Below are 25,951 nucleotides of genomic sequence, written 5' to 3'. Positions count from 1 at the left end.
GTGACGAAAATGGCTTCCATCTATTGAGGACTTACTATGCTTCTACCAACCCATTTCATAGATTCAGGAAAAAAAAAAAAAAAAAGGCAACTGTTTTGCCCCAAGTCCCACGGCTAGCAGATGACTGGGCCACTGTGCCAAACCCACGTCTGCTCTTCCCAACTCCAAAACCCCTGCTCTTGCTGTTTTTTTGTTTTGTTTTGCTTTGTTTTGTTTGATAGGCTCTCATGCTGTCACCCAGGCTGGAGTGCAGTGGCACCACAATCATAGTTCATTGTAACTGCAAACTCCTGGGCTCAAGCAATCCTCTCGGCTCAGCCTCTGAGTAGCTGGGACTACAAGCACGCGTCATCATGCCTAGATAATTTCTCTAATTTTTTACTTTAGAGATGAGGTCTCGCTGTGTTGACCAGGCTGGTCTTGAATTTCTGGCCTCAAGCAATCCTCCTGACTCAAACTCCCAAAGTGCTGGAATTACAGGCGTGAGCCATGGCACTCGGACCCAAAACCCAGCTCTTGACAGTTAAAACATAATTGCCTGCCAATCAACAAAGATATTTTGAGAGTCAAACATTAGATAAGAGTGTAATTATCAAACACAGGGGGCTTTCCTATGCCCCAGATTCCACAGTAGAAGGCAGATTTTTCTTTAATTGTTTTGTTTTAATTGCATTTATTTTCCTTCTTACCTGCTGTCTATGACAAGTGTCAACTGATTTCTGTTTACAACAGTAATACAATATTTCCCCTTCTGATTTTCTCTGTGGTATAATAGACAAACATTAAAGTGCACAGATATAAATGTACAATGTGACAAATGTTGACATATGTATGCACCCATGATACTGCCACCACAATCAAGATAATGAACATAACCATTACCTCCCAGTTTTCTCATGCCCCTTTGTAATCCTACCTCCCGCCCACTGCCCCAGTCTTCTCCCGACACCCGACATCCGCAGGCAACCACTGATTTCTTCTGTCACTATACATGAGTTTGCATTTCCTAGAATTTTATAAAAATGAAATCATACAGAATGTACTCCTTTTTTTCTGGCCTCTTTCACCATGGTTATTTTAAGATTCACCTGTGTTGTTGCACCTATCAACAGTTCATTCCTTTTTTTTTTTTTTTTTGAGGCGGAGTCTCGCTCTGTCGCCCAGGCTGGAGTGCAGTGGCCGGATCTCGGCTCACTGCAAGCTCCGCCTCCCGGGTTTAAGCCATTCTCCTGCCTCAGCCTCCCGAGTAGCTGGGACTACAGGCGCCCGTCACCTCGCCCGGCTAGTTTTTTGTATTTTTTAGTAGAGACGGGGTTTCACCGTGTTAGCCAGGATGGTCTCGATCTCCTGACCTCGTGATCCGCCCATCTCGGCCTCCCAAAGTGCTGGGATTACAGGCTTGAGCCACCGCGCCTGGCTGCAGTTCATTCCTTTTTATTGCTGTGATCGCATCAACACTTTTTCTAACTGGGGAAAAAAAAAGCTGGCCTTGTCGCAGGCCATTGGAGAAATGTCCCCAGGTCCCCCAGAGTAGTTGACTTTTCTGTGTGGAAGCTCGGACATGCAGACCCACTGCTTATTTGGGACTGTATTCTGAGAAGGGATTTATACACCTGTATCCTTGCCCATCTTTAGGACCAACAATTCCCTATCAATATTTTTGTAAAAAGCACCAGAGACAATCCTGATAACAAACGGAAATATGTGACGCCTTGGGACATGTAAGCTGAGTGCAGAAGGACTGACCGACAAAATAATTTTTATCTTTCTTTTTTTATAACTCTTGGCAGGTAAGCAAAAAACATTTTATGAGAACAGTTTGGAACGATATATTTTGTGTACCTGGCTTTTGATATTTGGCCTGAATTTTACCAAAAGCAGGAACAGGACTCAGGGTTAACATCATGATTTCATATAATTAAATGTAATTAATTGTATGTAATTAAACATTACCTAAATGCTTGGAACATAGCGGTAAAGTAAGTTCTACACAAGTTTACTTTCTCGGTATGCCCTTAGGTTCTGTTAAAAAAAAAACAAAACCATTTTGGATAGGCTAAATAAATACAGAAGAGTTCAGTTATACAACTTCATCTCTCACAACTGTAGTATCTTAGGTTCCCCTAGTCCAAGAAGAAGTCATTTCAAGACATTAATAAGCACTCAAAACAATTACAACTGTTGATTAAAGTTATTCCATAATCAACGTTTATTAAACCCTAACTAAATGTCTACTGCATATGGTCTCATGGGAAGCCGGGTCTCCACAGAGACAGGTCCCTCCCTGTTTACACACGGCCACTACAGCTGCTGGTGCTGATGGCGTCAGCACAACTCAAGGATAGAATTGAGAAGTGATGTGATGGCTCTTCCCTTCTCCAGGAATCTTCCTTCACTGAAGGGCTTTTGCTTTACCACTTGTCTAATGAGAAAAAACAATTATAGCTTTGGATGGAAAATTTCTGTAATGTTGAACAAATTATTAAGATAAAATATGTTTTATCAACCCTTGCTCTTTTTTTGGTTTAAGATCTCAGCCACCACAGTCCTCAGTTTCTTCTTCCTCAATCATCCTGCAGGTGTCTTTTTTGACAACAATGAAAGTAACTGCTCCACAGTGAAAACTACACATAGCAAAGCAAGAAAAGCAGGGAAGTTAGCCAATGTTTTTCAGAATCCACCGAGATGATTAACACTAACAGTTTAATGGAGCAGAAACTATTGATAATACCATAGAAACTAAAACGGAAAACACAGACTGGTAAAAGTTGTGTCTAACGATACCAGGAAGTTTTTAATCCTTTTTACCCCCTCAGATCCTCTGCTCAGTTTCCTTTTAAAATCTATATGACCCCACAAAGAATGCCAAATCTATACACCATTCATTTCCTTTGTTCTGCTACTTTAAGGACTTCTTCAGTTCTTAAGATTTGCCTCTTTCCCATAAATAGACAAAAGTCAAAATCTGTGCTTTTGAAGTCTTATCCATAAAACCTTTGCCTAGACCAATGTCCTGAAGCAATTCATCCATGTTTTCTTCTAGTAGTTTTATGGTTTCAGGTCTTACATTTAAGTCTTTAAACAATTTTGAGTTGGGTTTGTATATGGTGAGAAAGACAGGACTTGCCCAGCATCATTTATTGAAGAGAATATCATGATGGATATGCTAATTTCCCGAATTTGATCATCACATTGTATACATGTATTAAAATGTCATTCTGTACCCCATAAATATGTACAATTGTGTGTCAACTAAAAATAAAAAAGGCCAAAATTTGCAAAGCACTATTTTTGAGTAGGCTATGTCTCTACTTCAAACATAAATAGTAATTATTTGAAAGTAAATTATATTAATGTGAACTTTTTCCCAATATACCATATTCTCTTACACATTTTAACAATTTAAATTTGTTACATTGGGCTGGGCACAGTGGCTCACGCCTGTAATCCCAGTACTTTGGGAGGCTGAGGCGGACAGATTACTTAAGATCGGGAGTTCGAGACCAGCCTTGCCAACATGGTAAAACCCCATCTCTACTAAAAATGCAAAAATTACCCAGGTGTGGTGGCACATGCCTGTAGTACCAGCTACTCGGGAGGCTGAGGCATGAAAATTGCTTGAACCTGGGAGGTGGAGGTTACGGTGAGCCAAAAGTGAGCCATTGCACTCCAGCCTGGGCGACAGAGTAAGGCTCAGTCTCAAATTAATTAATTAATTAATTGTTACATTGATACATTCACAGTGATTTTTTAAAAAATCATTGGTAGTGAAATTATTTCTTGAATACTTTGATATAACCCCCAAAATAAACTTTCTTCTTGTTTTTCACCCTATGATCTCAAAATTACTGTAGGTATTATTATATCTAGTTGAAAAAGCATCTTGACATGCTTCTTGTATTAAAAGATACAATTAAAAGCCAAATGACTAGCTCAAAACTATGTTGAGTGTGACTTATTTCACATGTCAAGTATTAGAAGTCAGAATATTTACTAAAAAATATGTATTTCATGTTATATATTAATAGAGGAGAATTTTTAGTAAGCATGTCCAAATCTCATGGATTCATTCTGCATAAGACTAACCTCTTATTGCGGCTATAATTAAGTGCATATATGAACTATATATCTAGTGGAAAATAATGTCAAGGGTTTGGTTTTTTTTTTCCTATTTCCATTTTTCTTTTTATGAGGGGAGAGGGGAACTTAATAATTTCCTAAACCACATAGATGAAGCTCAGAGCTTTTTTAATGGCTTCAGAACTCTGAGATTACAGCAATTGTCAAAAATTATACATCTCAATTTTCAGCCTAGAGCCACATAAAAGAAAGCACACTTTCAGAAAAAACCACACCTGAGTTGAAGTCTCAGTCTTCTACCTTTTTCCTGTGAAGCCGTGGGAAGCTGCCTCACCCTCTTTGAGCCCCGCCCGCCTCTTCTCCACACTGGGAGAATGACTGCTGTCTCACCCAGGGAGACCACCCAGTGGTTTCAAGAAAAGACCCTGTGGGAGCCCAGGTTTTCTTAAGAGGCAGCGATCCTCTTTGGAGATCTGGACACTGACTCGAATTTCTCCTCTGAATGAGGATGCTGAGTTTGTCCAAGAATGAGGAGAGCCCAAAGTCAAGAAGCAATCCCTCAAGCGGGACTTCAGAATTAAGTAGAAATTCCTTCAGGACAGTGACATGAGCCCAAATGGAAGAGGTATAGCAAGAATTCTAAGCCTTTCTCAACTCTGGCAGGACACTACCTGCCACAGGGATGGGGCACCTTTGGGAAGACCAACCAGGGACACGTGCAGGGTGTGTGTGTGGGGGGGGGGGGGGTGGGGTGTGGTCTCTTCCCACCAATCCCTGAAGGGGCTGAGCACTCTGTCTGACATACTGTAAACATTTAAGTAGATGTCATTCCATCCCATCCCACCTTTGTTATGGATCTCATTCTGAATAAACATCACATTCCATTTCCCTGATTTATTGACTCATTAAAGAGATTCTTCTGCTGTTTCCCATACCGTTTATATTTAAAGGTGGGACTTTGCTATCAGAACTGCCTTCCACAGGTGGTAGAATTTAAATTTTGAAAGATCCCTGGCCCAAACTAGAGCATATACCAGTGATTTTTCTACACCATACCAGGGGTACCCTTCATGAAAGCAAATAATTTTTTTAAATTAACTAAACAAATATGCAATTAATCACTGGTGTTTGGCATTATTTTTAAAATAGATTTGCCCTCAGTTGACACACAAAAAAATAGTAGAATATAGTGGTTTAATATAAGGGTTGCTACTCACACTTTCTGAACAGCTATGCAGTGTGTATCCAAGGAAGGAAAGGAACGTGGAAAGAAAAAGGAAGGAGGGGACTCTCTGGCTGGAAATAAATTCTTAAAAAGCTGGGATCATCTTCGATAACCACAATCTAACCAAGGGAAATCGCATCGCTGCCACCGTCAAAGACACCTGATGATTCCATCTCTTCTGCTTCTGTTGAAGACCCATAACCTTTCGATAGAGCCCATGTTTTCCTGATGTTTCAATAGTGTTCTAACAGCGTTCTTTCATACATTGTTTTGTTTTGAATAGGCAATATGTTCACAACATTCAAAATCAAAATACTATAACAGAATTCATCTCATTATGTAATAGGGTATGACGAAGAAGTCTCACTTACTTCCCTTTCCCATCTTACCCCAATCTCCTGGACCCTTACAGTAAACTCTCAGGGTTTCCTTTTTACTGCCAGATGTAAGCCAATACAAATATCTGTTTCTATTTTCCCTCCTTTCTTATATAACAAGCAGCATAGTGCGCATGTTATGTGGCACCACACTTTTTTCACTGAATGATGTGTCTGGAGGCCTCTCCATATGAATGCATAGAGCACGCCCTCAGTCCTTTTCTTACTCCTGCCAAAGATTCCTGCGTGTGGCCCACATTCATATAAGAAGTCTTACCGACATACACTTGGAGTATATTCAGTATTTTGCTACTGAAAGCAATGCTGTGACTAAATACCCTGTTGAGACGAAGAGTAAATGCTTTTATGATTTTAATAAATACTGCCAAAACGCCCTCGATAGGTGTTGTATAATAGTTTGCACTAACATTAGCTCAGGAGCCAAGGCCATAGAACTAACTGGTAGAAGAATACAATGAGACTGTAGGTCCCAGACAAAGATCCAGGGCTTTGCTGATAAAAGAACACCAGCTCGACCCTCTTACGCAGCTCCCACTTAGATAAAGCAACAGTTGAGCACCCACAGACAAGATTCCCAGGGCTGCCTTCCTCACCTTTGCTGTTTGCATCTCGTCTCTCCCCTAAAAGAAGAAAAGAGTGTCTTCTGGACTCAGTAAACGTGGCTGGCAATCATAGGAAGAGGAGGCACTTTTAAAGCCTGAAGCATCCATGTGGGAATACAAACACTGATTCTGTTTCCAAAGCCCACCTCACACGCAGCATGAAGTCATTCACGACTTACACTTCATCTCTACCTAGGGCCTTACAAACCTGGCAATGCCACCACTGTGACTCTTTAAGAGCGCCATATATATCCTATGTGTCCACACAACCGTGTACCCTGGAGTCCAGCGCTGCGGAGTGCCAAGTGGAATAAAACCATTCCTACTACAAAGTTAATGGTAAATACCACCTCTTCCCTCTCAGAGAGGGTAATAAAATCCTCCAGTGTGGGACCTCCCAAGCACACAGCAGAAGATATTAACACTGTTTCAGCCACAACGACTCCTGCTAAGACATACACAGAGCAACAGGGGAAAAATAACAGGCAGGCGATTTCCTCCACCATTGGCAATGGCGTAACTGGTCCCACAGCTGTTATTCTTCTGCTTGGCAGAAAGACCAGTGTGTGAAAGTGTAGTTCCACACTGTTTCCCTGGGACTCCTCTACACAGGGATCCCTCTGACTAGGGCTTGGATCATAAGATGATATGATCGTTTCTCTACCTCACAAGGAAATGAGAAATGGAGTATGGCACCAGTTAATGGGCCCCTCATTCTGAAATCTGGGTATGGGTTCAGAGGCACTAGGTTAAGTGATCACTCCCCTGCTCTCTATCAAGCAGCAGAGGGGACAGTCCAGCAGCATCCCAGCCTCAGGGAAAGCCACAGCACAGCCCTTTGGTCTTCGATCCTCTCATCAACCCATTCTCGAAGGAAACCATCTTCAGATCCCTGCAGGCTACACAGAGAGGGACTGTAGGCAGAAGGCTCACACACCAGCCTCCATAAAGCTGGTCGGTTGGGGGGCAGCCTGGATCTAAGAGCCAACACAGATCTAGAAGCAAATCCCAGCTTTATCACTTGCAGCTGAGTGACTTCAGGCCACTTACTTAACCTCGCGCTGCTTCAATTTTGTCAAAAATAAGAATATCTCACAGAGTTTCTGTGACAATTCAGCATGGAAAAGTGTGTAAAAAACCTAACACAGTACCTGGCACCTCATAAACACTCAGTGGGTATTTTTTTTTTCACTGAATGTCATGAAATTCAGCTCATAATCTGAAATATCTCACTTTTTAATAAAATATGAAAAAATAAACATTTCTAAATTGTGTTCCTAACTGACATTTACTGTTCATTTACTATGTGCTAGGCACTGTGCTAAACATTTCCCATGCCTCCTCTCACTTCATGCTTACGCTGATGTGAGGCTGGCATATACACTGCACAATCATTACTTTCATTCCCACTTTGCAGATGAGGGAAATGTGACTGCGACAGCTTACATATCTAATCTCGGTTTACAGTAGAGAGTAAATGCCAGGATCAGAACCAGGTGTGTGGGACAGCACAGCCCCATGCTGCCCTCCACTGGAGCAGACAGTGCAACACCACATTAACTCAGCTTTCAACACAAAGCACACTCATGAGACCAAGAAGGCACGGTCTGTGTCCTTGTTCTCCTAACACACAACAGTGACATTTATGGTTTTAAAAAGAGAGAGAGAGAAAGAAAGAAAGAGAACCAAATAGTCATAGTCTAAGTTGAAAGACAAAAGGCGATATGGTTTGGCTGTGTCCCCACCCAAATCTCATCTTGAATTCCCACGTGTTGTGGGAGGGACCCAGTGGGAGGTAAATGAATCACGGGGGCAGGTTTTCCCATGTTGTTCTCGTGATAGTGAATAAGTCTCATGAGATCTGATGGGTTTAAAAACAGGAATTTCCCTGCACAAGCTCTCTTCTCTTATCTGCCACCATGTGAGATATGCCTTTCATCTTCCGCCATGATTGTGAGGCCTCCCCAGCCATGTGAAACTGTGAGTCCATTAAGCCTATTTTTCCTCCCAGTCTCACGTATGTTTTTATCAGCAATGTGAAAACAAACTAATACAGTAAATTGGTGCCAGCAGAGTGGGGCACTGCTGAAAACACATCCAAAAATGCGGAAGTGACTTTGAAACTGTAAAAGGAAGAGGTCGGAATAGTTTGGAGGGCTCAGAAGAAAACAGAAAAATGTGGGAAAGTTTGAAATTCCCTAGAGACTTGTTGAATGGCTTTGACCAAAAGCTGATAGCGATATGGACAATGAAGTCCAGGCTGAGGTGGTCTCAGATGGAGATGAGGAACTTGTTGGGAACTGGAGCAAAGGTAACTCTTGTTATGTTTCAGCAAAGGGACTGGTGGCATTTTGCCTCTGGTCTAGAGATTTGTGGAACTTTGAACTTGGGAGACATGATTTAGGGTATCTGGCAGAAGAAATATCTAAGCAGCAAAGCATTCAAGAGGTGACTTGGGTGCTGTTAAAGGCATTTGGCTTTATAAGGAAAGCAGAGCATAAAAATTTGGAAAATCTACAGCCTGACAATGCGATAGAAAAGAAAATCCCATTTTCTGAGAAGAAATTCAAGCTGGCTGCAGAATGTTAATCCCCAAGACAATGAGGAAAATGTCTCTGGGACATGTCAGAGGTATTTGTGGCAGCTCTTCTCATCACAGGCCTGGAGGCCTAGTAGCAAAAAGTGGTTTCATGGGCCAGGCCCACGATCCCCATGCTGTGTGCCTAGGGACTTGGTGCCCTGTGTCCCAGTCATTACTGGGTTCAAGGCAGAGCTCGGGCCGTGACTTCAGAGGGTGCAGGCCTCAAACCTTAGCAGCTTCCATGTGGTGTTGAGCCTGCGAGTACACAGAAGTCAAGAATTGAGGTTTGGGAACCTCCACCTAGATTTCAGAGGATGCATGGAAACGCCTAGATGCCCAGGCAGAAGTTTGCTGTAGGGGCAGGGTCCTCATGGAGAACCTCTGCTAGGGCAGTGCAGAAGGGAAACATGGGGTAGGTGCCCCCACACAGAGTCCCTACTGGGGCACCACTTAGTGGAGCTGTGAGAAGAGGGACGCCATCCTCCAGACCCCAGAATGGTAGATCCACAACAGCTTGCACCAGGCACCTGGAAAAGCCGCAGACACTCAACACCAGCCCATGGAAGCAGCTAGGAAGGAAGCTGTACCCTGCAAAGCCACAGGAGCAGAGCTGCCCAAAACCATGGGAACACACGTCTTGCATCAGCCTGACCTGTATGTGAGACATGGAGTCAAAGGAGATCATTTTAGAGCTTTAAGATTTGACTGTCCCACTGGATTTCACACTTGCATGGGGCCTGTAGCCCCTTTGTTTTGGCCAATTTCTCCCATTTGGAAAGGCTGTATTTACCCAATGTCAGTACTCCCATTGTGTCTAAGAAGTAACTAACTTGCTTTTGATTTTACAGGGTCATAGACAAAAACGACTTGCCCTGTCTCAGATGAGATTTGAGACTGTGAACTTTTGAGTTAACGCTGAAATGAGTTAAGACTTTGGGGGACTGTTGAGAAGGCATGACTGGTTTTGAAATGTGAGGACATGAGATTTGGGAGGGGACAGGGATGGAATGATACTGCTTGGGCTGTGTCCCCACCCAAATCTCATCTTGAATTCCCACGCGTTGTGGGAGGGACCCAGTAGGAGGTAATTGAATCATGGCGGTGGGTCTTTCCCGTGCTGTTCTTGTTATAGTGAATAAGTATCACAAGATATGATGGTTTTAAAAATGGGAGTTTCCCTGCACAAGCTCTCCTCTCTTGTCTGCTGCCATATGAGATGTGTCTTTCACCTTCCGCCATGATTGTAAGGCCTCACCAGCGAGGTAGCACTGTAACTCCATTAAACCTGTTTTCCTTTCCAGTCTCGGGTATGTCTTTATCAGCAGTGTGAAAACAGACTAATACAAAATGTAAACCTCCACAGGCCAGAAACAAAACAGGAAGAGAGGATAAAGTGAGCCTGCTGGGCTTGGGGTCCACAACCAAGAAGAACCAGGAGCCTGCCTCCTGCAGGATGGCACACTGCGGGCTTGTGGCAGGAAGGAGGCAAAAAGCTTCAAGTCAGAGGCTGGGATGGGATAAGCTCCATGATGGTGCCAGAAGGAAGTCAAATACTGTCACCCAAATGCAGCATGGGGCTGTAGCCCTAAGGAGCTGTAAGATTAGGGATCCAAGTCTTGGGCATAGAATCAGCTCCAGCCCCTCATTGTATGGGTGCTAGACATCTGATGGATCCCTAGGAAATCTCATTCTGGATTTCAAGCCTAGAGAATTGGGTGGAATCATCTGCAAAACCACTTACAGGGTGAAAAGCAAGAGACAGGGGATAGGGGGAGAAGGACAGGAAGAAAGAAAACAGAGAAAGGGTAAAGAACAAAAAAAACCTTCCTCTGAATATGACCCTGCAACCCAAAATTCTAAAACACATGGATAAACCTAATGCTAAGTAATACAGCCAGCAAAACAAATAATCAAACATTAACTTACCTCAGATAAGATTATTTTTATGAAACAATCTGAAACTTTAAAATAAGTGTGTTTTAGATATCCTAAGAGATACATGAAAGCATAACTCACTGATGTGTTCTAGAAAATAAAATTCATAAAAATTTTGGTTTTGTAAACCAGATCTAAAAATGCATCTTCAGGATTGTATCCATCTCCCAGTCAAATTCTTCTCTGAGAAGGAAAACACTAGCCACCCTTTCAAAGAGTTCCTGTCACAAACATTAAGCTGCATCAGAAAAGAAGACCAAAAAAGGCACAGAGAGTAAGTGATGAGAGAGATGTAAGAATATAACGAAGGCGAAGAGGGGAATGAGATGTAATAAAAATTGCAGGAAGGTCCAGAGGGAGTAGCCAAACGATTCACATGAAAAAGACAAACTTCCACATCTGGACAGGACAGAATAATAAACCAGTTTTACCCCTCCATATGAAAAACTAAAAAATAAAATAAAATAAAAAACAGACAAATATATAAAATAACACCACTCAAAACATGGGACACCAGTTGACCAAGGACACAGACCCCCCAGAGGGGCGAGACCTAACATTGCTCTAGGAAGGAAGGAGAGCATGGGAGATCTCAATAGTCTCTTTGATTTGAGGAGACAGAGCCGGGAGTCTGGACAAGCCAGGATAGCTAGAATTCTCAGGGCAGAGTAAAGGAGAGAAGAGAGCTGTGCAGAGAACTCTGGAGATCTGCAGAGGAACCCCTTCAGTATTCAACTGAACACTGATCCTGTGTGTTGAAAAATCTACCTGCGGTCGGGGAACAAATCCTCAAAAGGATTAGAGGGAATAAAGATGGAGCTCACACAGGACCAGGAATAGTGCCAGTTCTCAACAGCCAAGCGGAAAAGCCTCATAATTCACGGGTTATCAATTACAGAGCTGAGACAGGTCTGGCATAGGTATTGGGCAAAACTATCCCCAGACTAAACTCTATACTGGTCCTGCCTAATAAGGCTTAAAAAGAAGACCTAAAAGGATCAAAGTGTTTCTAAGTAATCCCAGAACAAAGCTCATGGATATTAGGAAGGTAAAAATATCCAATGCATCAGAAGGTAAAATTAATTATGTTTGGCAATATCCTACAGTAAATTACCAGGCATGCAAAATAGAAACAAAATACATAAAGAACAGAAAAATCAAAAGTAATTCACCAAGGAATGACAGATGTCAGAATCAGTAGGAAAAAATGAGTTAAAATATGTATTATAATAATATTTGCTATGTTCAAAAAGCTAGAGGAAAGACTAAACATTTTAAGTTGAAACAGGGATGATATTAAAAATATCCAAACTGAAGCAAATGAATGAAAAATACACAGGATGGAGTTAGCAGAAAATTAGACACTGTAGAAGAAATATTGGTAAATTTGAAGATAAAACAATATTAATTATCCAAAATGCAATACAGAAGAAAGAAAATCACTGAAAGAAAAATGAACAGAGCACCAGCGGTGGAAAAGTTTTAAGTGGCCACATACACATGCAAGTGGAGTACCTAAAGGAGGAGAGTGACAGAAACTATCTGAAGAAATAATTGACCAAAATTTCCAAGATTTCATGAAAAACATAAATCCAAGAAGCTCAACCAATTCCAAACATAAGAAATCTGAAGAAAACTTTAACTATGTACATCATAACCAAACTGCCTAAAATCAGTGACAAAGAAAACATTGCAAAACCAGTCAGAGAGAAGAGACACATTATGTACAGAAAAACAAAGACAAAAGCAAAGTTGAGAGCAGATTCCTCACAGGAAACAATGCAAGTGAGAAGAGATAGGAATAACATCTCTAAAAAATGAAAAGGGCCGGGGCACAGGGGCTCATACCTGTAATCCAAGCACTCTGGGAGGCAGAGGGAGGAGAATCACTTGAGGCCAGGAGTTCAAGACCATCCTGGACAACATGGTGAGACCCCATCTCTCTATATTTTTTTTTTTAAATTTTAAAAGTTAGCAGGGTGTGGTGGTGCACACCTGTAGTCCCAGGTCTTCAGGAGGCTGAAGTAAGAGGATCCTTTGAGCCCAGGACTTGGGGGCTGCAGTGGGCCATGATCACGCCATTGTACTCCAGCCTGAGTGACACAGCAAGACTCAATCTCAAAAATAAATAAATAAAAGTTAAAAAACTATTAATCTAGAATTCCTTTCCCGTGAAAATATCTCAAAAAAAAAAAAGGCAAGATGAAGGCTTTATCGGACATACAAATGCAAAAGAATTCATCAGTAGCAGAAGCAGGCCTTCGGTTGTGCAGAAGGAAAAATCGGTTGGGAACCCAGATGAAGAACACTGAAGATGGTAAGGACCTAGCAGATATAAAGGCTTTTCTTATTATGTAAATCTCTTTAAAAGCTGATCAACTACTCAAAGCAAAAATAATCATAACATATTTAGGAGTTGATAGCATACATAAGAATTAAAATATGTGATGGCACAAAGGCCAAGATGGGAAAAAGGGAAGTCTGCTGTTCTTACCCTATACAGGAGTGGGGTAACAACACTCAAAGTGAGACTGTGATAACTGTAAACCCTAAAGCAACTGCTACAATAACAAAACAAAAAGTTACAGCTCATAAGACAAAGGAAATAAAATGGAGTAATAAAAAATACAATTACTCCAAACAAAGTAAGAGAAGAAACAAAATGTTACTCATAGAAAACAAATAGCAAAATGATCATTTAAATCCAACTACATCAACAATAACATCAAATGCAAACAATCTAATTAAAATCACTTTGAAAAAAGAACAAAGCTACAAGAATTCAACCGATTTCAAGACTTATTATAAAGCTACTGTGATAAAGACAGTGAAGTATTGGGTCAAGATAGACAAATAATAGATGCATGGAACAGAATAGAGAGTCCAGAAATAGCCCCAGACATATATGGTTAATTGATTCCAGACAACGGTACAAAGGCTTTGCAGTGCAGAAGGAAAGGTCATTTCAACAAATGATGTTGGAACAACTGGATATCAATATGCAAAACAAAATTTCAATCCGTACCTCAGATCATCCATAAAATTCTTCAAAGTAATCATAAATCTAAATATAAAACTGAAACTATAAAACTTCTACAAGAAAACATAGTAGAAAAATCTTTGTGACCTTGGGTTAGGAAAGATGTCTGAGAAACAATATCAAAAGCAAAATCCATAAGAGAAAAAAATTGGTTAATTGGGTTTCATCAAAGTTAAGGAACTTCTGCTCTTTGAGGGACAACATTAATAAAAAGGCTGAGTGAAAATATTGCAAATCTCACATCCCACAAAAGAATCATATCCAAAATTCAAAAGAATCATATCCAAAATTCACGAAGTTTCAAAAATCAATAAAAAGATAATAGGGTCAGGTGCAGTAGCTCACACTTCTAATCCTAGCACTTTGGGAGGCCAATGTGGGCAGACTGCTTGAACCCCAAGAGTTCAAGGCCAGCCTGGACAATATAGTGAGACCCTATCTTCACAAAATATGAACAAATTAGCTGACACTGTGATGAGTGCCTGTAATCCCAGCTACTTGGGAGGCTTAAGTGAGAGGATCACTTGACCTGGGAGGTCAAGGATGCAGTGAGCTAAGATCATGCCACTTCACTTCAGCCTGGGCAAAAGAGCAAGACCAAAAAAAAAAAAAAGGAAAGAAAGAAAACAAACAGGCAAAATATTTGAATACTTTGCCAAATAGTTACATGAATGCAAATAAGTACATAATATTCAGCATCATTATCGACTAAGAAAATACAAATTAGGCAGGGAGCGGTGGCTCATGCCTGTAATCCCAACATTTTGGGAGGCCGAGGTGGGTGAATCACCTGAGGTCAGGAGGTCCAGGCCAGCCTGGTTAACATGGTGAAACCCTGTCTTTACTAAAAATACAAAAATTACCCAGGCATGGTGGCGTGCACCTGTAATCCCAGCTACTTGGGAGGCTGAGGTGGGAGAGAACTGCTTGAACCCAGGAGGTGGAGGTTGCAGTGAACTGAGATCGCACCACTGCACTCTAGCCTTGGCAAGAGAGCAAGACTCTGTCTCAAAACAAGAAAAGAAAAGAAAAGAAAAGACAAATTAAAATCATAATCAGATACTCCTACACTCCTATCAGAATGGCTAAAATTACAATGACTATAATAAGTGCCAGCAAAGATGAGGAGCAACTTCCACTCCTGGGCACTGCTAGCAGAAATGTAACATGGTACAACCAGTTGAACAATTTGACAGTTTCTTTAAAAGTTAGTCATGGCCGGGTGCGGTGGCTCACGCCTGTAATCTCAGCACTTTGGGAGGCTGCGGCAGGTGGATCATGAGGTCAGGAGATCCAGACCAGCCTGACCAAGTTGGTGAAACCCCATCTCTACTAAAAATACAAAAAAAATTACCCAGGCGTGCTGGCAGGCACCTGTAATCTCAGCTCCTTGTGGGGCTGAAGCAGAGAATTGCTTGAACCCAGGAGGTGGAGGTTGCAGTAAGCCGAGATCGTGCCGCCGCACTCCAGTCTGGGCGACACAACAAGACTCTGTCTCAAAAAAACAAAAAAAACAGTCATCGACCTACCATGCAGACATTCCATTTGTAGCTATTTACTCAAGAAAAATAAAAGCTATGTCCATATAAAGACTTGTCCACAAATATTTCTAGAAGCTTCATTTGTAATAGCCAAAACCTAGAAACAACCCAAATAGCCAACAAGAGGTGGATGAATAAACGTATTGTAGAATATCAACACCATGTAACCCCCTACTTAGTAGCAAAAAGGAATGAAGTATTGATAACATGCTACAAAATGCATGCATCTCAAAATAATTATGCTGCGTGAAAGAAGCCAGAGAGAATACATACAATAGGATTTCACTGAACATAAATCTAGAAAATGCTAACCAACCTACAGTAACAGAAAGCAGATCACTAGTTACCTAGGCCTGGTGGGTAGGGAGAGTGGGCAGAAGAGGTGGTAGAGGGACAGTGAAGGAGCAGAAGGAAACGTTTTGGGGTGATGAGTATATCTTGATTGTGGTGATGGTGTAGTGTGTGTATAATTATGTCAAAAGTTATTAAATGGTACACTTTAGCTTATTGGAAGCCCATTATAATTCAATAAATAAAAGAGTAAGCAGAAAGATTCAGCATGATAGATTTTTTCCCCAATCTATTGAATTTTATAATTTGGAAATAAATTGTGACCTCAACAGAAACCATTACAATGAACTAACCACCACTGCCTGTGTTGGGCAGTAATTGGAAGGTATATTTCATAAACTGTAGCTGAAAGGACAGCAAGTTTCCAGAGAAAGATGGATAGTCAAATAATGGTAGCTGTTTGTTTTATCGTGAGATGACATAGTTTAGAATATATTTAAAGCTGATGAAACAAAATTCTAGAGAAACTGATGGGCTGGTAATCAGCAGTCCAGCTAAGCACAAAAGCCACACCCAGTCACCTAGATTTTCTCAGTAAAATACAGCTTTTACTCTGACAAAGACTAGAAAAACAGAGACTGAAAAACTGGTGTAGAATAACAGAAAAAAGGAATTTGTACAGTGAGCTGACCAAAAATAGAAAGAAGAGAGCCACCAACCTTGACTTGGCTAAGGTGGCAAATCTGAGCCGCTACAGGAGCGGGAAGCACAAAGAGATTTGGGCACCCATTCAAGGCTAGGCTTTCATGGAGTGTCTAGTGCAAGTCAAAGGAGTGAATGAGTTAAAGTGGTTGATAACAGAGTTCCGATAACTAACTTTATACTGATGATCAATCCTCAGTAGAGCTAGGAGAGGCCAGAAGAGAAGTGGCTGAAATCAATCAGGAAATTGAGCTTTCCATGAACCTAAAGAGTAGAAAGAGAATCTTCCCTCTCCCCCTAAATCTTAATGGCTTCTAGGTCACCTGTATACCAACCACCTAAAAGTTACTAGTAGCAGTAAAGATAGTTTGCAATGGGTGTAGTTCCAGGCACACTGATGGTTTTCATTACAGTAGCCCTAAAATTTTCAGTGCCTTTTTCTCTGTATCTTAAGATCCAATAATTTTATTTTAATTAGCATAAAACCCCAAATAATTTCAATGTATTATTTCCCTAGATTAGTGAACCTCTCTGTTATCCTCTGCCCAACTGCCATAGAATCAGGAAGGTTTTTGGGCTCCTTAAAAGTATCATAGTTCAGCTCAATCACTGCTATCTCAACTTTTCTCTAAAGAGGTTCCCTTGTACCAATTCCTTAGCCCCGAAAGATCAACCCTAGAATACATTTTCCCCATTCACTAGACATCTAAGGAAAAGTGGGTCTTAGGCCTCCCTCCACCTGATTCCTAGGGTGATGTCTTATTTCCACTGAGTCCCTCCACTGGCTTAAAGCGAGGCACTTCACTTTTCATAGTTAATGATCCCAAGTCTCAGAGGTTGAAGGTGTTGGCCCGTTTTTATCGGAAAGAGCAACCTGCTCTAGACTACATCTAAGCTACGGTGAGGCGAGTACAGACAAGTCAAAATGGCTTGAATGCAACAACTGCCGTGGCTACTTCACTGCCAAGCGGTACTCTGAGAAGGATAACACTCCTCAAGCCAGGCAACACCAGCCAGCCCAAAAGAGCTGATTTAAAAAATTATTAAAGTGATACACACTTAAAATTTTTGATGTGATTCCATTTAGGAAGAATGTAGCACTAACAATTATAAACCTAATTCTTACTCTCAATCCCTTTCACCTCATTTATACTAACACAGCCTCATGGATAAAAAATATGAAAAGATATGGAAGACATGATTCCTTATTACCATGATCAAGCGATTTCACTCCTGACCAGGACATCACTCACAACACAGGGCCCTAGAACGTTTCTGCTGGATGGGACCGTATATAGGTCCCTATGCAGGTTGGGCTGGCAAGCAAGTTCTCTGAAGGGAATCAACACCTGTGGATGGAAGACAGTGGCAGCAAACTGGGCAGAGGGAGAAGCCAACAAACTACAATCAGGCCAGTGAAGCCTTTACCTTGCCAGAGGTCTGGAGCAGACAGCCCATTAGAATGGCCCATGGAGGGCCTTTGTATTCTTGCCACATTCAGTCTTCGGATGTGGGCTGCCCTGGGAAGGGCATGTCTTTGGGCAAGGAGGCTCCCTGCAGCTAAGGCAGTTCCCCAAGAAGCTGACAGCTGGAGGCGATCTGCAATCCCATCAGCCTGGACCCTTGGAGGGGATGCTGGGAGGTGCACTTCGATGACCACCACAGGTCTTTCAACAAGCAAAGATAAGACATGACTCCCCCATGGCGACATACCTTGTCAAACAGAGGGTCCCAATCCATCTCTCCTTCACACTCATTAATCTAAACCGTGCTACGAGGCCAATCCTTCAGAAAGGGAAATGCCAATGTTTAGCAAAGAAACTGTGCCAAAGAAAGGCTGTAAACTCAAGGACAGAAAGAGAAATTTAAAAGTTGGAAATCCTAAATCCCCACCTTAGTTACTCTGAAAGAAATGGTCTACCAAGCACAGTACAAAATATACAGAAAACACTTGAGAAATATTAAAAATGACAACAAAATCCACAAGCATAAAAATAGTCTAAAGGGTTATTTTATTTCTTTCTTTCTAATTCTAAAATGATAACCTCTCTTATAATAGCCTTAGGATGCTGGTACAATTGAAATGTTAGCAGAAAATAATAAACCACATTTGGACAGGAAAAAACCTGAAACTAAAGCAGCTGTAATAACACACTGACACAAGGAAATAGTGTGTTCCAATTTTTAATTTTGCTTTTCAAGAACAAAGGAATCCAATAATAATAATAACAAAAGGTGAAAAGCCTAGACCATAAACACAAATATAAAAAGAGTTGCTGAATATTTCTGAGGCCTGTAGAGGCAGTTCCCATTCATCACTAACTGTAGAAAGAGTGAACCTTAAGTTTTTAAATGGTCTTTGCTACCCAGAATGTAACTGGATATGATGTAGTAAATGGAGGCTTTACCACAAGCTAGCTACCAGGAGGCACAGAATGGGGAGAGAAGGTAAAGGAAAGAGTCAGAGGCAGCACCTAGAGAGAGGTCATTTTTTTTTTCTTTTTAAAAGAGACAGGATCTCAGTCTATTGCCCAGGTTGGAGTACAGTAGCATGATCATGTCTTCCTGCAGCCTTGGACTCCTGGGCTTAAGCAATCCTCCTGCCTCAGCCTCCTAAGTAGCTGGGACTACAGGCGTGAGCCATTGCGCCTGTCCCTGAGGGGATTTTTGTTTTGTTTTGTTTTGTTTTTTGGGGGGGATGACATCGTGGCTTTTGTAGGCCTCACAGTCTCTGAAATATTACTAATAAGATTTCTTTGTATCTTATCAAAAAGCTAACTTCTGGTATGGCCGTAGAAGTCAGACTGGGGGCTCCAACTGCCTCAAATACTTACCAGCCCTGTGATTTTTACGTGGCACTTTATTTCTCTGTGTCTAGGTTCCGTCATCTGAAAAACGGAGATTGTAACACCCGTATCATAGATGCAGGTCAAAAGAAAAAAACTCCTTGTCAACATGCTTAGCACAGGGTTTCACACTGCTACTATTATCTCTATTGTTACCATTATCACCATTATTATTGCTATTATTAATCTAAATTTAATCCGGGTTGATGGCACCTAGATAGGTTTACCAAGATGTTTTTCAGAAGCTAGCAAAATTACTTAATAAACCAACCAACAGCAAGAACCCAAAACCCATAACTAAATAGTGTTTCTGAAATGCCTGAAATAGAACAAGGTGGTCAGGCACAGTGGCTCACACCTGTAATCCCAGCACTTTGGGTGTCCGAAGTGGGTGAATCACCTGAAGTCAGTAGCTCAAGACCAGCCTGGCCAACATGGTGAAAACCCATCTCTACTAAAAATACAACATACAAAAAAGTAGCCAGGTGTGGTGCTGCACGCCTATAATCCCAGCTACACGGGAGGCTGAAGCTTGAGAATCGCTTGAACCCAGGAGGTGGAGGTTGCAGTGAACTGAGATCGCGCCACTGCACTCCAGCTTGCATGACAGACTCCGTCTCAAAAAAAAAAAAAAAAAACACAAAAACGAACAAAGCACTTTTCTCTAGATTTCAGAAGAAACAGCTGAGAATCCTGAAACAGTTGTTAACATTCAGTGTGAGCATGAAGGAAGCACACAGCACTGTCTGTGTTCTGTGATATAGACCCACTCACCCCTTCTAGTTCATCAGATGGGCCCGGGCTCCGGTCACCTTCCCACTTCACATCTCCCCCGAGAGGCAATACAGCGGACATCACAAACACGGCAAACACAGTCCGGGACAAGCTCACACACCCCTACAACAACAGCTCATGGCAACACACCCGGAAGAAATACACCAGGGCATGGCAAGGGTATGTGAATGAGGTGCCTTTCAACATTCTCAGGATGCCTGGCCACCGTGTGGATGGGGTTAACAATGACCATGGCTCAAAGGAAAGAAGAAAAAGAAAAGGCTTTCTTCCCAGATAGATTCTAGTGTAGGGGAACCAACGTGTATTCTCCAAGCAGGTGAATTTTTAAACTTTAATTCCATTCCATGATTCTGCCAACTCAGTCTTACAGACAAAAAATTTGAACATTTATAAAATAGCAACATCGATATGTAATAAAAGCTGACTACCAAAAGTCTAGGCTGACAATATTTTTTAAAGAATAAAGGAAACATATGCCTAAATGAAAGAAGCTACAACTTCACTGCTATTCTAACATTTAAGATTCTTTATTTTTTTCTTTTTTGGAGACGGAGTCTCGCTCTGTCATCCAGGCTGGAGTGCAGTGGCGCAATCTCAACTCACTGCAACCTCCGCCTCCCAGTTTCAAGCGATTCTCCTGCCTCAGGCTCCGGAGTAGCTGGGACTACAGGTGCCCGCCACCATGCCTGGCTAATTTTTTGTACTTTTAGTAGAGACAAGGTTTCACCATGTTAGCCAGGATGGTCTCGATCTCCTGAGCTAGTGATCCGCCCGCCTCAGCCTCCCAAAGTGCTGGGATTACAGGCGTGAGCCACCACGCCCGGCCCAAATTTAAGATTCTTAATTCTTGTCCAGGATCGTGCCCACCATGTCAGGACGGGCATCACAGTCAGAAAAGTTATATATTGCAGAAATGGTTTTTTATAAGGAAACCTGCCATCTGGTTTTGAAACCTACGCAAATATGAATATAAAAAATAATACAAAGGAAAGTCTAGGACCATATTTTCAGAGAGATATATATCCTGAAACACCTTGGAAAGCTTACATAATCTATACAGAGGCTAGTACATGGCTTATTTTTAAAAAATATCTGCTGGTGCAGATATGAAAGCCACTATCAGCACCAGTAAGGCTGTGGTGTCACAGTCTGGTGGTACACTGCTCCTTCTCGCTTCCTTAGACGTGATAAAGGCAAATCAACCACGACTGTTGTTCTTTGATCGTATTACTCTTTCCTCATGTGCTCCTTGCTTTTACTGTCTTGTCTTAACTTTCCTTCCCTTCCCTCCTCCTTCCCTTTGTTCATATTTACATATTTATTTGATATTTTCTACTTACAAGGCATCTTTCACGTTATCTTGTTTTATTCTGAAGTAAAGTAAGTATCATCGCAACTTTTAAAAGTTAGAAAACTGAGATCTGAAATGCTACGTGACCCGTTCAGGACTTCAGAGTAAGGGGATGAACAAGAGCTTCATTTTAAATTTTCTGATTCTACACTACCGTTTCTCCACGGTCATAAGAGTCTGCTGTCAATCATTTTTCTTCCCCTTGCCTCTTCTTTCCTTCTTTCCATAGATTGTGCTGCATAATGCTTGCTCTCCACAAGTACTTGTGTCACCTACTTTGTCATTTTTCACCCCATTCGTCTGCCCCTCCCCTTGCTTATCCCTTCCCAAGGCTAATTCCCACTTCTCCTCTAGGTGTCAGTATGCATGTGCCTCACCAGGAGCCTTCCAGGAGCACAGGCTGGGTTCAGGAGGAGGCGCCTTGCCTGTGGCACCAACAGCAAATCATTTGATCATAGAAATGTGTAGGATGACATAAATAAGGAGGGTGCTAAAAAAATTCTCTCCATAGTTTGACAACAGAAAAATTCAGATGAGCCTGAATCTTTCTGTAAAGACAGAACACTATCTCCTTAAAATACCAGAATCCCTTCTACCTTACCCTGCCTGTAAAATGGCCTGAACAGCACAACCCATCTCCCTGTATTTGTGTTAAATAGATTATATAACTGTTTAAAATATTACAATTCCTTTCTTTTATCATGAAAGCAAAGAGATGCTGGTTATCATAGGTTTTTCACATCAGCAATTTCTATTTGAAACCTATTTCACTATTATGCCATTTTAATGAAATATATCAAACCTAGAGACAGGAAGAGAAAATAGCAACCACGCATATACTCATTATCCAGTTTTATCAAACTATAACATTTTGTCATATGTAACTTTAGTTTTTAAAAAGTAAAACATTATAAATACATTTGAAACATGGTTTCTACCCCTCCCTAACACCATTTCCCACTTCCTAGAAAAACATTATCTTGAAGTTGATGTACACTTTTTGAAAATATATCTATATTAAAAATATACAGGATTAGCTAGTGGTTTCTTATATATTACATGAACTATGCATTTGGCAATACGGCAGTCAAGATATTCTAACAAACTTTGCTAAACAGAGCAGGAGAGGCTTAGTAAATTACAACAAGATTCTCTTTAAATGCATATTTGAGTTCAGGCATAAGTAGGGGAAATCTGGAGTATGAAAAAATAGAGGTGAATCAAGAATAGTGAGTACTAAAGTCCCAGTTGGAAGAATGGTGACCATGAATCCTAACTAAGGCCAGAACTTTGTGCTACACTCTATTTCTCTACATCTTTGTCAACAATTCAAAACGTTAGATTGAAAAAATTACTTCCCATTTGAAAACGCTCCTGGTGGTTTTCTTTTGTTTTGCCCTGAATACTAATAAAGATAAGCATCTTTTCATATATTTATTAGTCATTCTATATATATCATTTGCCACCTTCATGTTCACCCATTTTTCTCTTAGTTGCAATTTCTGTTCGCTTATATGGAGGAGTCCTTTATAAATGCCAAATGTGTATTTGACATACCACGGGACTCCTGTTAGAATGGCTACAATTAAAATGACTACCCTTATCAAGTGTTGCTGAAGATGTACAGCAACTGGAATTTTCATAGACCACTGGTAGGAATTGAGATGGTGCAACCACTTCAGGAAATAGTTTAGCAGTTTTGCTGGTTTTTTTAAGTTAAACATACACCTACTATTTGATCTAGTCATTCCCTCTTGGGTATTTACTCAAGAGAAGTAAAAACTTAGGACCCAGAAAGAATCATCCATGAATGTTCAGCGATGCTTTACTGGTAAGAGCAAAAAACTGGAAACTACCCAGATATCTATCAATGAGTGGATGCATAAACAAATCACGGAATTGAATACTTTATAAATGCCAAATATGTATTTGACATACCACTAGACTCCTGTTAGAATGGCTACAATTAAAATGACTAACCCTATCAAGTGTTGCTGAAGATGTACAGCAACTGGAATTTTCATAGACTACTGGTGGGAATCGAAATAGTGCAACCACTTCAGAAAATAGCTTAGCAGTTTTTTTGTTTGTTTTTTTTTTTCAAGTTAAACATATACCTACGTTTATGAGGAGTGAAAACTTAGGACCCAGACAGACTCATCCATGAATGATCATAGACGCTTTGCTGATAACAGCAAAAAAACTAGAAACTACCCAGATACCTACCAATGAATGTATGGATAAACAAATCGTGGAATGGAATACTGATTAACAATAAAAAGGAATCAACTACTGATATACACTATGACATGGATGAATTTCAACATAATTATTTTAAGTAAAACAAGCCAGACAAAAAAGAGCACATATTCTAAGATTCCATTTATATAAACCTAAAAAATGCAAACTAATTAATGGCACCAGAAAGCAGATCACATGTGGCCTGGGGTGAGATGTGGTAAGCGCAGAAGGGAAGGACTGCCAATGAGCAGGAGGAAACCGCCGGGGACAATGAAGATGCTCATCTATTGATTCTGCTGGTAGCTTCATGGCATGAACTTGCAAGACGTCAAAACTTGTAAGATTGTGCAAGTACGTTCATGTTCAGTTCATTGTATGTTAACTTATCAAAATGTATACTTTAGATATGTATAGCTTGCTTTATGTTAATTATACCTCAACAAAACTGATTTTTACAAAAGCTCACGAGAATAAGACAGTAAAGGAGAATCCCAACCACAGTAGGTATCTGTCTTCTCAGATAAGAAATGTAAGTATTTCTTAAAGATAGTCACAATTAAGAAAATCCACCAACCTTCTCTTTATATCGTGCTTTAAAAAAACAAAATACATCTCAATTAAGTTAAAAATAGTTGGAGTGGGAAGATGGCATTAGAAAACAAGTATTTTTTGAAAAATAAAGGCAAGTGACTAAGTGAGGTCTACATTGTAACAATATCGTTCCTCCTGTAGGAAATAATATACTGTTAGTATTTTTGCTGTTGATAGTGGTAATCAGTATGGCAATATGTAAAGTCTTCCACTGGTTCATTCACATGGTTAAGAACCTAGCTCCACTGGGTCGGCGTGGTGGCTCACGCCTGTAATCCCAGCATTTTGGGAGGCCGACGTGGGCAGACCATGAGGTCAGGAGATCAAGACCATCCTGGCTAACACGGTGAAACCCCATCTCTATTAAAAATACAAAAAATTAGCCAGGCGTGGTGGTGGGCACCTGTAGTCCAACTACTCAGGAGGCTGAGGCAGGAGACTGGCGTGAACGCAGGAGGCAGAGCTTGCAGTGAGCCAAGATCATGCCACTGCACTCCAGCCTGGGCGACAGAGCGAGACTCCGTCTCAAAAAACAAAAAAAAACCTTGCTCCACTGATTACATCCTCATGTAATAACATAATAATATACTCCTAATCAGCCTGTATATTTTTACTCCATTGATGACATTGATCCCAATCCATTATCATTCTTAGCAAAGGTTATAAGCATTTTTCTTTCTCTAGCTAAAAGTTTCTGAGAGTCAATCTGAAGCCACAAGTGAAACGTTTCATACCTGATCTCATTACAGTTTTCAGTCAAATCACAGTCAAAACTTTGTTTCATGCATGAAATTATTTAAAATATTGTATCAAATTACCTTCAGGCTATGTGCATAAAGTGTATATGAAATACAAATGAATTTCGTGTTCAGACTTAGCTCCCATCCCCAAGACATCTCATTATGTATACGCAAGAATTTCAGGCCAGGCGCAGTGGCTCACGCCTGTAATCCCAACACTGTGGGAGGCTGAGGTGGGCGGATGATGAGGCCAGGAGTTTGAGACCAGCTTGGCCAACATGGTAAAACCCTGTCTCTACTAAAAATACAAAAATTAGCCAAGTGTGGTGATGGGCGTAATCCCAGCTACTCAGAGGCTGAGACAGGAGAATTCCTTGAACCCGGGAGGTGGAGGTTGCAGTGAGCTGAGATTGCACCACTGCACTCCAGCCTGGGCGACAGAGCAAGACTCTTGTCTCGGGGGGGAAAAAAAAAAAGAATTTCAAAATCTGAAAAACAAAACAAAACAAAACAAAACAAAAACAAATCCAAAACACTTCTGTCCCAAGGATTTCAGATAAAAGACACCCAACCTGCGTTTGAGGACTTACCGTCTCCAAAAAGATGTGCCACGAGCCTGGTAAGCGTCTGCTTAAGATCAAACTCTACAAGCTTCACGGCCTCCATGGTGTGTGTCTCTTGTTTATGCGCAGAGCGAGAACTTTGTTCAAAGAGCTGCAGGCTGTCTCCATCCTTTATACCAGCAAATAACTGTAAACCAACAGGAAAGGATAAATAAAGAAAATATCCTGGCCCATCTGTATCAGATAACTTTAAAATTCTGCTAAGAATCTTTGACTTTAAAAAGTTATAATGTGGGTATAAGACTCATTATGTCTTGTCAATAAATGTAATGAAATTAACATTCACTTGGTACAGCTCTGAAGAAAGCACTACACTACATGGTATGGAGGGTCTTTAAAGAATTAAGACATTCTTCTGATCTTTGCTAA

At 40.9% G+C, this 25,951-nt stretch overlaps 1 protein-coding gene across 5 annotated transcripts in view; it reads right to left on the bottom strand.

The window, feature by feature from the left end:
* Positions 1–25,951, bottom strand: part of FARS2 (phenylalanyl-tRNA synthetase 2, mitochondrial) — a 515,781-nt gene that overhangs the window by 334,207 nt on the left and 155,623 nt on the right. For all 5 annotated transcript variants that reach the window (XM_050789678.1, XM_050789675.1, XM_050789673.1 and 2 more), the window contains one exon: positions 25,550–25,709. In XM_050789678.1, coding sequence (XP_050645635.1) covers positions 25,550–25,709 — 160 coding nt within the window. The remainder of the gene's footprint in view (positions 1–25,549; positions 25,710–25,951) is intronic.

The sequence above is a fragment of the Macaca thibetana genome, chromosome 4 (genome assembly GCF_024542745.1).
Source record: "Macaca thibetana thibetana isolate TM-01 chromosome 4, ASM2454274v1, whole genome shotgun sequence".
NCBI lineage: Eukaryota > Metazoa > Chordata > Mammalia > Primates > Cercopithecidae > Macaca > Macaca thibetana.
The sequence above is the reverse complement of the archived record's forward strand: the minus strand, read 5'-3'. Positions and strand labels throughout refer to the sequence as shown.